Genomic DNA, 11,164 nt, shown 5'->3' with positions numbered 1-11,164 from the left:
TCAACTTATGATATACTGTCGAGTGTAGACACGATGGGTCCGGGCCGAAATCTCGCAAGTGAGAAGACCGTCGTCTGAAGAGAGTCTGCAGATCAGTGAGACACAAATTCCGTACGATCGATCAAACCGGAGGAGAGGTGAGCGTCCGACCAAACATAGCAGACGGTTGTATGTCTTCCAAAGTTGACAACTGTCGCGCCCAAAGTGATGACTAACTGCGAAACCCATATTTCTCATCATGGTCAGAGTATAGATGGGGTGAAACGGCTGCCTGTGCGTCCATGATGCACCGCTTCTAAACTGTGACATTCTCGTCGTAAATATGAATACGCTGTCCTTGGGCGGATGTCTTACTGATAGAAGCAATTATGTCGAATTGGGAAACTCACCTTGTTCTGGACACTTAGCCGTTCGATGATGATTGGTGGCTGGGGCGAGCCTCCAGCCTCGGGTCGCATATCCACTGTCTACACACGCCAACATACAGTCTCCGCAGTATCGGCATCGTGGAAAAGAGTTAGGAGGCCGGGACTTGAAGCAAGATATGGAGACTCTGTACAATGGTGGATGACAAAAGTCGACTTCCCAAGGGCGTAGGGGGAGCCCACTCGACTCGGTCGACGGATGAATACTTGTGTGCGGTGGTGACTACCTTACGTGAATGATCCTTTACATGGGAGTATATATGCCCAGGACGAGAACACCCAAAGCGACACATCCGCTCAAACTGCCTTTGAACACAAACACCACAAAACACATCCATTTCTACCAAGGAAAAAAATCCCCCCAAACCCTCGATTACTCAAGATGCCTTCGACAAACGTCCACACTAGCGTCCCCACCGACCTTGCCGCCATCATGGACACAAGCATCCCCAACTTGGACCCAGCGGTCGCAGCCGCGTTCCCCAAATCCTTCGGCCTGCTGCTGTACCCACAGTTCGAAGTCCTGGACGCGGCGGGCCCCATCGAAGCCCTCAACCTCTTGTCACATCTCGACGGGTTCACCGACATGAAGCTGAGCATCATCAGCAAGACGCTCGACCCGATCAGCATCGGGCCGGCAGGGGCACCTCACTCGACGGTATTCACGGGCGCGCAGCGCTATCTGCCGACACACACGTTCGAGACGGCGCCGCCGCTCGACGTGCTGCTCATCCCGGGCGGGGCGGGCTCGTTCGACATGCCTGGCGCGGAGAAGCGGGACATCGAGGGCCACGTGCAGTTTGTGCGGGATGCGTTTTTCGGGCTGAATGGCCGCCAGAAGCTCCGTTATGCCATTAGTGTGTGTAACGGCACGATTCTGCTCGCCCGTGCGGGCGTCTTGGATGGCCAGAAGGCCACGACGAACAAAGACGGCTGGACGTTCCTTACTGCCATGGGCCCCAAGACTGAGTGGATTGCGAAGGCGCGTTGGGTCGACAGTGGGAGGGTGTGGACGACTTCGGGCGTGAGTGCTGGTGCCGATGGCGTCCTGGCGTGGATTGAGGGTCTTACGTCCAAGGAGACGGTGACCAAGGTGACTAATTCCATGGAGTGGATTCGAGCTAAGAGTCCCGACGAGGATCCTTTCGCGAAGATCTTTGGTTGTGAGGACGTTCTTCCGGTGGAAGCTTGAGTGAGATTCAGAGGTATGGCCAAATTGGTATGCTGCTCTGGTTGATGCGCACGATATGTCAGAATACCGGATGGATGCCACCGGGTGCTCACGACCATGATTTATCGTCAACGAGACTTGTTAGTCGTTCTGCGTTTTGTTCTGCGCATTGTTCATCAAGCTCGTGGCATTCTAGAAAGTAGACTTATAACTGACATATCTGCGTCACTATCAGTCTGACACCTATTGCACAATCGTCTGATCAACAATAATGTATTGCTGCACGTGTACATAGAATCATTACTCCGTATGAATGAGGATTCAAAGCAATCACCACGGTCTTGAGCATTAAGCATTAAGCACGACTGTGACCTATTGGCTCCATATATATATACACTCACCTAGCTCTTGATTGCACGAATGCCTCAAAGCCGTCACGCCTGGCGTTCGTCTGCTCCAGGGCCTGCCATTACCTGTGTCCAATGCTGGGGTATCTCAATTCTGATTGATTTCCTGCGTACTCGCCCATCATATCCCCATGCAGTGTTTTCACGAAAGTACATCAGGACACGTGTGTAGTCCCGTGATGCACTGACGCTTAATCCAACAGAAGCTTTGTACATCGTACTATGAATTTGAAATAAAACCATTCCAATCATACATGTGTGCCGTGAATGGAACACCCATAAGAAGGAAAGCAAAACTCCTCGCTTCGCGTGGTCGAAATTCGTGAAAGCAAGCCAATTTTGCACCCCAAAGTGACGAGCACATTTCTGTAGCTGTGGGAACAAGATTGACACACCACGTGTCAGTGTGGAGGGCCTTTGCGTTCGGCGGAATGTTGCATATGCACAAACATCAACGCCAATAGGGACACACCAACAGTAACAATGGCCGCAACAAAGACGCTTACGATTCCCCAATGTAATATGCTCAGCCTTTGCTTTCTCAGCATAACCAAGACCATGGCGCACACGGCACAGGCTTCTGCAGCGATGACGCCAGCGATGACGCCCAAGTCGACCTCGACTGCGGCCTTTCTACGGCCTGTTCCCAGTAGGATGCTTGACATGACCAGAAAAACACAAGAAATGGCAATCAGGCCGCTGTAGAAATGGAAAAGTGTTCTTTCCAGGGCCTTCTGGCGAGGGGTGAGGATCTGATGTGGACGATATGTTGATCTGGACCCAGACCCGTGCGAAGCCGTCCGTCGAGGTGTACTGGGCTTGTATGGCCGTTGAATCAGGTGTTGGTCGCTATCCGAACCAGACGAGTCAGCATCGCCATCAATGAACACTTGGCCTCCAAGAAGAGGTGCTCTTTCGGGTGAAGCTCTCCGCTTGAGACCAACTAGAGAGGCGAGTCGGCCCGCGCCCTGACCCAAAGTATTGTATACTCCATGGAATACCTTTGAGAGGGTTTCTGAACCAGGAAAGATAGAGGCATTGGGGTCGATGTAAATTGCATAGCGATCGTCCGAATTGACGTCTGAGTCACCATCATCGAATTCATTCCAATAACGTTGTTGTCGAGGTTCGCGTTCAGGTACTAAGATACGAGCACGCTTCTTTTTCCGGCCACCAACAGGGGACGGTTTTGGTTTTAAAGTGAAAGGGTCGGCCACTTCAACGCCTGTAATGTGGTCATCCGAAGTAGCAGAAGACTGTCCATGGGTGATAGAAAAGATACTACCAGTGGTAACACCATCGGTGGAAGATGGACCTGAGGAGATTCCGGAAATGTCTGAAGCGGTAGGCTTCAGGCGACTGGAAGCTCGAGACTTATTTTTAGGGGGAATTAGTGGAACCTTCCGGATGTCCTTCTCTAGGAGATTGTGCCAAGCTGGTTGTGGAAGATCCTTGTTCACTGTGTGGATTGCCATGTCCTCAAGAGTAAAGTCATATACCCGTTCAGCCAAATGAGAGCTGTCGAACGTTCGAACCACAGCAGGAGTACGTGCGAACTCCCAACGAATGTGTAGAACTGCATAGGGGAAGACATCCCCATTGGTTGGCTGATATGTAGAGTTATCAATGTGGCCCATTTCCACCGGAGTGACAGTTATGGATGAATCAAGGGTGGCCCAATTCGCGACATCGGCCGAATTCGTGATCCCGAGATATCGAGAGCGGATAGAGGAGATCTCAGCCAAGGGTTTGACATCACGATGCTCAGTAAGGTAATTGCGGACTGCCGAAATCTCATTGGATAGCCGGGTAGGAGTGGATTCACGTTGTAGGGCTGTGGTCAAATCCTTAGCCTTGATGGTCAGTATCGTTGATCCTGATGATGTAGGAGAAAGACCAGCAAGAGTGACGGCAGCATCTGGTTCAGTGCTCCAATGAGCAGAGAGAGCGACCCGTGTTGGTCTGGTCTGGCTAGGGTCCTTTACAAATCGTTGGGCATTATCAAAAAAGAGGGCATGTGTGAGGTCGTCCGTGGGGTTACTTAACGCAGATGGCCTTCGTTGGGAAGCAACTGAGAGACCAGAGTTCACACGCGAGGGTGCAGAAGCTGTGGATCCATCGCGCATGAATTTGAGTAATAAAGTTCGCGCCTCGTCAAGATTATCAGGATGTATCCAGTATATGGCACTACCAGCAGCCTCTCCATAAGGCACAGTCAAGAGAGCAGCGTCGAAACCTAGCGGGCCACGAAGGGCAGCATCATTGATTTGGCCGATGATGGACCTCTTGTTTGACTGGGTCGAAAGACGATTTTTCTGTTCATTTGAGGAATCATTTATCTTGCCGGTTAACATGGGCCTAGCCAAATCCTGGGTTAGAATAGTCGATAGTTCGGTGAGATGTTGCTGATAATCGGTATAGTCGGTCCTCAGCTTTTCAGAGGAGAAGACCTCAACGTCAACCCTGGTCTGGAGATCGGTTGAGCCGGTCCATTTGCGGTATTTCTTGAGCAATTTTCGGAAAGCCGTCTTTTGTACCGCAGCGAAACGAGTAAGGTTCTGGACATCATCGCTGATTTCCTCGGCATCCTTGACCAGGCGCTGGTACTTTCGAGCCTGAAGGACCGGGCGATCATGTTGGTTCTCGGCCACAGCTCGTTCAGCTATTTTGATCTGTTTCTCGAGATGGGCGACTCGCCGGTCGATCTCGCCCTGTTTGCTTTTGAGAAAGAGAGTGACATTGTCGTATTCGGCCTGGAGCAACCTCAATAGTTGATTGTCCAGCTCTTGCCAGCGACTTTTACCCTGCGTGGGGATGTCAAGAGGAACAGCGGCGCCTGCGGAGGTTTTTGTCTTGATCAGGTGTTTTAACTCATTGTACTTGAAGTTGTAGGCTGCCCACTTTGGAACCGATCTTTGATAGAGGGTTTCACCGAACTTCATCTGGTGGTTTCAAGGGCGATGGACTGGCACAAACAGGTCAACTGAGACTGAGACCGAGACCGAGAGTGGTAGTTGAGACAATTGGAGGGACAATAGAGATCATGAGAGCAAAGAACGTAGGACTGGGAGGGGAATTTGGTGGGTCAACGGTAGTCGCAGTCGCGATGGGATGTGCATGTGCATGTGCAAGTGGAGCTGAAGTTGAAGTTGAACGTAGGAAGAAGTTTTTTGCAGCTGTACGACAATGGATCTGGAAGAGGGAGCATTAGAAGGCTAAAAGACTGAATGTGATTTGTGCTGTCCGCTACGGCGATAAGACTGATTGGTATCACTCGCAGCAGCAGCAGCAGGTAAGATGTGAGAGGCAAAGAGGCGAGAGGCGATTGCAGTAGCGACAGTGGATGGTGGTGGTGGTGGCAGTGGCAGAGTCAGACACGAGAGAAGCTCTTGGTTGTACTTGGCAGTTTTCTGGTGCTGAGGTTGGAGAAAAATCCTGGCAGGAGGGGCGTTGGAGGGTCTCTTAGGGCAGGATGAGTGGCTGGAGGTGATAGCGGCAGTTAAGCCCTAGGCAGCCAAGGCCCTTGGAGCCACCCCAAATGCAGGATCCGTGCCTGGGAGACCTTGTTTTGTGTAACCAAGTCAAGCCTAGAGAATCCTCATGGACCATGTCACTGCATGCAGAATGGCTTTTTGAGTTTGACTGATATGCTTTCACGAGGACCGAGCAAACCTACCTGACCAATTTCCAACTCTCACTGATAAAAAGAATCAAGATCGTTTTCTGAGGTCTGTAACAATTACCTAGGTACTTATGACTCGTCCTGTGTCTCTGTGTCTATTGCCCGCCCCTGGAGATGAGAGTGATGCTTAAACGTAGGAGGTGTTTGGTGTGGGGGAGATGCCTCGCACGAGGTTCTCCTAGTTAGGTAGCTGGGTGATATTGCAGTGCTGAGGCGCCCGAAAGCCCTCTCTGGCCCAGGCACCTCCAGCCAACTACGTACCGAAACTCGGTTGCACAACTTGGCCTGGTTGATGATATCTGCGGCTCTCACCGGCTAACATGATCCTGCCAATTATCACCTGTTCCTGAAAAAGGAATCTAACGAACCCTCCGAAGTTGATTATCCGTGCTATGTACACTGACTGTGCACTACAGAAACCATTTACTTGTGGACTTGATTCATCCCAAAATCACACGCATCGATAGTTTAGCCTAAGCCATTGCGAATAAATGGGTCAGTACCGAGTAATGGAGTCCGCCCATAAGCCATTAACTACTTCGTGCCTTATCTACTGTTGAGATACTTTCAGAGTTACTCCGTAGGCTCCGAAATAGGCCTCTCAGGCCCCACTTGCTTAAACAGCTTTGGCCTTACGGGGCATGCTGCCCCCACCTCCCTTCATTGGCCTGCGCCTGCCATTTGAACCACCAATGCAGTCACTTTTTCTCGGAGGGAAAAAATTATTCTCCGAAGAGAAAAATCACCGCTGTTGGCTTTTTTTGTTGTAACTGAATTGCACCACTTCGCCGGATAAGGAATTACCACCACCTTTAGCTGGGTGCGATGATGTGCTGGTGAGATCAGTCGACATTGACGTCCTATTACTCGCACCTTTCCCCATTGCTGCCCTCATGACCGTGGTCAACAGCAATATGGCCGATACCAACACCCTCCTTTCAAGCCTGTCAAACGAGTGCCACCAATTCCTTCAACCCTCCTCCAATTTACACCACCAAACTCTGTCGACTGTCAAAACACTCCTCGATCCCCTAGCCGTCAAAGTTGCTGATGCGCAGAAAGCGAGAAGGGACGAAAATCGGAGGAAAAGGAAACGAGGAGATAATGGTGTCGAACCAGTTCCATTGCAGTTGCGCCAAATCTACACCGATGGCTTGGCCATTAGACAAATCTGGGAACAGGCCAGAAGGATCCTAGATGCTGCCGCAGACGAGGTCGAGAGGGCTGTCGCTTTTCATGCTGCAAACAGTGGCGCTGCCGTGGTAACAGAGGCCAAGTCAATCAGCGTGGACGAGGCTGAGCCTTCCGAGATTCATGATGACATAACAGATGCTGAGTCTGTTGATGAAGAAGGCATGGAAGAATCCGAGGGTGAAGACGACTTTGAGGAAGGGGAGCAACTCGAGGATGACGAGGACGAAGAGGAACACATCAACGACAGCGCGGATGAAGACAGGCCCCGAAAAGACAAGAAAATCCGCGGGGGAACATACGTTCGAGATCCACACAATCTCAACGATGGCTTTTTCTCCATTGATGACTTCAACAAGCAAACCCAGTTTCTTGAACAACAAGACGCACGAGGCGATGACGACAATCCGAGTGACGAAGATGAAGTCGACTGGGATGCTGATCCAATGGCAATGGCTGTCCCAAAGTCGAGCCCTGGTGGAGACGAACAATCTGATGAGAATGACGGTCCAACTTTCGGCGATACCGACTTGAATGCAAGTGACAGCGATAAAGACCAACTCGATCTAGACGACGATCTCGACCAAGGATTTCCTGGGATAGACAATACGAACGAAATTCGATATGCCGACTTCTTCGCTCCTCCACCAAAAAAGCCATCTCGATCCAAACGGATGCGAGCTCTACCCAAAACTCAACCCAAATCACAAGTCACTGATCAGAACAATTCAGACGCCGAAAATGACATGTCACGTGCCATGGCTGATGTCCGTCGAGATCTGCTTGAGTCCGACGAAGAAGGTTCGGATGAAGACCTGTCTGGTTCGGATGTGGAAAGACCCTCTTATAAAAATTTGTCAACCCATGAGAAACAGCAACTCAAGATTGCTGCTGAGATTCGGCGTCTTGAGGCTGCTAATGTTGCGAAGAAAGATTGGACTATTTCTGGTGAAGCCCGTGGTGCAGACCGTCCGATGAATTCTCTTCTGGAAGAAGATTTCGAATTTGAACGTGTAGGAAAACCAGTCCCCATCGACACTGTCGAAATCACCGAAGAGATTGAACAGTTGATCAAACGTCGAATCCTTGCTAGAGAATTCGATGAAGTCGTCCGCCGACACCCGGATGCAATTGGCGATGCTAGCACAGCACGCCGTGGACGAGTGGAGTTGGATGATACTAAGCCTACAGCAGGATTGGGTGAGATCTACGAACAAGAGCATCTGAAGTCCACGGACCCAGGCTACGTAGACAAAAGATCTGCAGCAACGAAAAAGGCACAAGAAGAAATCAGCCGGTTATGGAAAGAAGTGTCGTCTCAACTTGATCTCCTGAGCAACTTGAACTTCAAGCCCCGACGTGCCCAGGCCGAGATCAAGACTGTCGAAGACAAACCGACCATCTCCATGGAAGACGCTCGACCCGTCGGAGCAGGAGGAGAAGACAGTATGCTGGCACCACAAGAAATCTATCGACCTGGTGAAGACAAAAAGAGCAAAAAGGGACCGGACGGCGAGAGCATCATCGTTCGAAAGGGAGGTTCCAGCGCTGCAAAAGAAGAGATGACCCGTGAAGAGAAAATCCGCAGGCGCAGACGAGAAAAGGAACGCATCAAGAAAGCCAATCAAATGCAGGGCAACGATGCCAGTAAGAGTACAGGAGACGCGTCCAAGAATATCAAATCCGGGAAGAAATCAAAAGCTGGCGAGAAGGAAGATATCCTCACGCAGTTGCGCAAAGGCAACGTCAAAGTCATTGGCAAGAAGGGAGAGTTGCAGGAAATGGAGGGCAGGAAGCGGAAGAAGGGTGCAAATGGAAGAGACACCGATGTTGCTATCAATGGCGGTGCTGGAAACCTGATGCTATAACGATGAGCTATCTCTCGCTTCAACTTGAAGTCTTGAGAAGGCTTCACGGGTCCGAATGAGATAGACATCCCGAGTAAGCAAGCGATTGACTTTTTCTCTCTCCCATTCCATTCTCACGCAATGATTCTCCCTTGCACAGTCTATCCAGACATAATTGAAGCCCTCATCCATCCATCGACATACGATCTCTCAACTCCTCCTATCCATCCCGAATAAAAACGACGTATGTGATGACGATCAAACAGTCCGAGATCCCTCCACCATGCTCCATAAATCTCCTCTCCTAATCGATCGCACTCCCAAACTGCACGCTATCCATCCTGCCCTCTCCCTCTATCTCCCATCCGTCCACCCAAGCCAATCCATTCCCCAAATCCTCCCTCACCGCCTGCAACACCCTCCCCAGGCGATTCTCACCCCACTCGGCCTCCCTTCCCTCCGCAGCCAGGACATCAAAGCCCACACCCCAAACGCGATCCTCCGGACTCGCCTCGACGAGCACCCTGCGTCGCGTCTCCCTCAACTCGACCCGCAGATCCCTATTCCGCGCATCGGAGAACTTCCATCGGTTCCCCTCCGCGACGATCCGCTCCGCCCACTCGTTCCACTTCGCCTGGTCGAAGTGGCGCACTGCCCGCCCCAGCCGTTTCGCGTGGGATGGGTGCGCGTGCTCCGGCGCGAGGATGTGCGCCGCCGTCGCCTCGTCCCCCATCAGGAGCGCCTTGTGGTACATCATGAAGTGCTCGGCGGTGGGGAAGTCGACTTGTTCTGATTCTGCTTGGGGTCTTTTCAGTGCTTCGGACCTCGCTTCGACATCGCTCTCGTCCTCATCACCAAGTCCAAGCCGTTTTTCCATCTCCTGCAACCACACGCCAGTCTTGGGCCCCGAAAACACCGCGGGGAACCACTGCGACAGACACACGAGGGGATGGTCGCCCTCATAGCCACAGAAGAAGACGTGCGTGGGAGTGACGCGCGGCGGGAGCTGTGATGCCGCGAGCAGCGCCGCGCTGTATTTATACGGGTTGCCCGCGGCGTTGGAGGCTGGGAATGCTGGGTCGGCTGCTGGGCCGCGCGGGATGGCGAGCCTCTTCTTCGTTCGCGCCGGGTCTGTAGACATTGGATACTCAGGTAGGTATCTATCATATGGAGGTCGTGGCTACTTGGTTCCTTCTTTTCTGCTATCAACGTGCGAGTAGGTGTGGGATTGTCTGTCTGTGACAGGGTCTGTACTTGAGTAGGTAGAGCAAGGGAGGATCAAAACAGGTAGATGACGGCACGTCAGGTCCTCGGTCATGTCTCACTAAGTAAGGTCCCTTAGGCAGGCAGAGGGGTTGCCGAGTAGACTCCCCTCCCCATTCCCATGGTTCAAAGAAGGATTAGGTATATAGGTACTCAGGGTAAATGCTGAAGGCCAAGCAGCGGAGATAGTATCACATCTCGCGATCCAGTCAACAGCTACCTCGAAGGTAGACAGGAGGATAGGTAAGTAGGTAGGCACAACGAGACAAAAGGCGGGCAGATTAAAACTCTGATATGCGCCTGCGAGTCAGTACACAGTGCGCACCAGGAGATGGGCGACATGAAGCATCCTTCCTCCTTTCCCCCGAGCATTCACCCCCGATCCACCTGCCCCACCGATGGTCAGGCTGGCTGTACGTGACAGAGAGGGGGAAATGGATGGATTTGGGAAGACTCACATCGCATCGCATTAATGGCAAAACTCCGATCGATGTTGGGAGTGTGCTTAAATTACTTGCCATATGGTGGTGGTTGACGGTCGTGATGAAAAGGGTAAACTATAATCCTCGACAAGCGGAGGACTCGGTGTCGTTGTTTTGTAGCACCGTCATTCATTCAATAAAGCCCGGTTGGAGAAAGGTTGGGTCAACACGACTTCAAAATTGTTTCTCGACTGTTGTTATACCTAAAGTACTGTACATACATAGGTGAATAATGTAGCAAACAGACGGAGTACTCGTAACAACACCGTCAACACGGCTAGCTAATGTGGGTATATATGTATATCTCCGTGCCGTCAGAACACGTCCTCCTCCTCCGTTGCCGGCAAACAAGGGTACCTATGTATACACACTGAGGTATAACAAGTGGGCCATACATGCAATAAACACACGCTACAGTGACATGAAGACATGACATGCTGCACATCCAATCCAAGGCTTGCTGCGGTCCTCTTGGTACAAGAAATTCCTTGCTGTCCCTCTCTCACTAACTCGCTGTCTGTCACGCTCGCTGCTCTCGCTAAAAATGCTGATCAAAGTAAAAAAAAGGGTATATAAAGCGTGTATAACTAGGATGAAAGACTCCTATGATTAGATCGGTAATAGATGATAGTGACCTGTTCCAGCCAGGTACGATGGTGATTCGACTCCAAGGTTCTATTGTTCGAGAGTGAGGAC

The 11,164-nt window shown here is 51.3% G+C and overlaps 4 protein-coding genes across 4 annotated transcripts; 2 read left to right on the top strand and 2 right to left on the bottom strand.

Annotated features, from left to right (window-relative positions):
* Positions 1 to 807: 807 nt before the first annotated feature.
* LTR84_001846 (uncharacterized protein) lies at positions 808 to 1,617 on the top strand (the record flags this gene model as incomplete). The annotated part of the gene is made up of 1 exon (XM_064845464.1): positions 808 to 1,617. One exon carries the CDS (start codon positions 808 to 810, stop codon positions 1,615 to 1,617), a length of 810 nt encoding a protein of 269 aa, XP_064707009.1.
* A 787-nt stretch (positions 1,618 to 2,404) lies between these two features.
* LTR84_001845 (uncharacterized protein) lies at positions 2,405 to 4,945 on the bottom strand (the record flags this gene model as incomplete). The annotated part of the gene is made up of 1 exon (XM_064845463.1): positions 2,405 to 4,945. One exon carries the CDS (start codon positions 4,943 to 4,945, stop codon positions 2,405 to 2,407), a length of 2,541 nt encoding a protein of 846 aa, XP_064707008.1.
* Positions 4,946 to 6,599: 1,654 nt separating this feature from the next.
* Positions 6,600 to 8,744, top strand: LTR84_001844 (uncharacterized protein; the record flags this gene model as incomplete). The annotated part of the gene is made up of 1 exon (XM_064845462.1): positions 6,600 to 8,744. One exon carries the CDS (start codon positions 6,600 to 6,602, stop codon positions 8,742 to 8,744), a length of 2,145 nt encoding a protein of 714 aa, XP_064707007.1.
* Positions 8,745 to 9,027: 283 nt separating this feature from the next.
* Positions 9,028 to 9,864, bottom strand: LTR84_001843 (uncharacterized protein; the record flags this gene model as incomplete). Its single annotated transcript, XM_064845461.1, has 1 exon — positions 9,028 to 9,864. The coding sequence occupies one exon, from the start codon at positions 9,862 to 9,864 to the stop codon at positions 9,028 to 9,030; it is 837 nt and encodes a 278-aa protein (XP_064707006.1).
* Between the last annotated feature and the right edge of the window lie 1,300 nt (positions 9,865 to 11,164).

The sequence above is a fragment of the Exophiala bonariae genome (assembly GCF_035927105.1).
Source record: "Exophiala bonariae strain CCFEE 5792 chromosome Unknown scaffold_11, whole genome shotgun sequence".
Classification (NCBI taxonomy): domain Eukaryota; kingdom Fungi; phylum Ascomycota; class Eurotiomycetes; order Chaetothyriales; family Herpotrichiellaceae; genus Exophiala; species Exophiala bonariae.
Note: the sequence above shows the minus strand (reverse complement) of the source record. Positions and strands in the feature narration are given on the sequence as shown.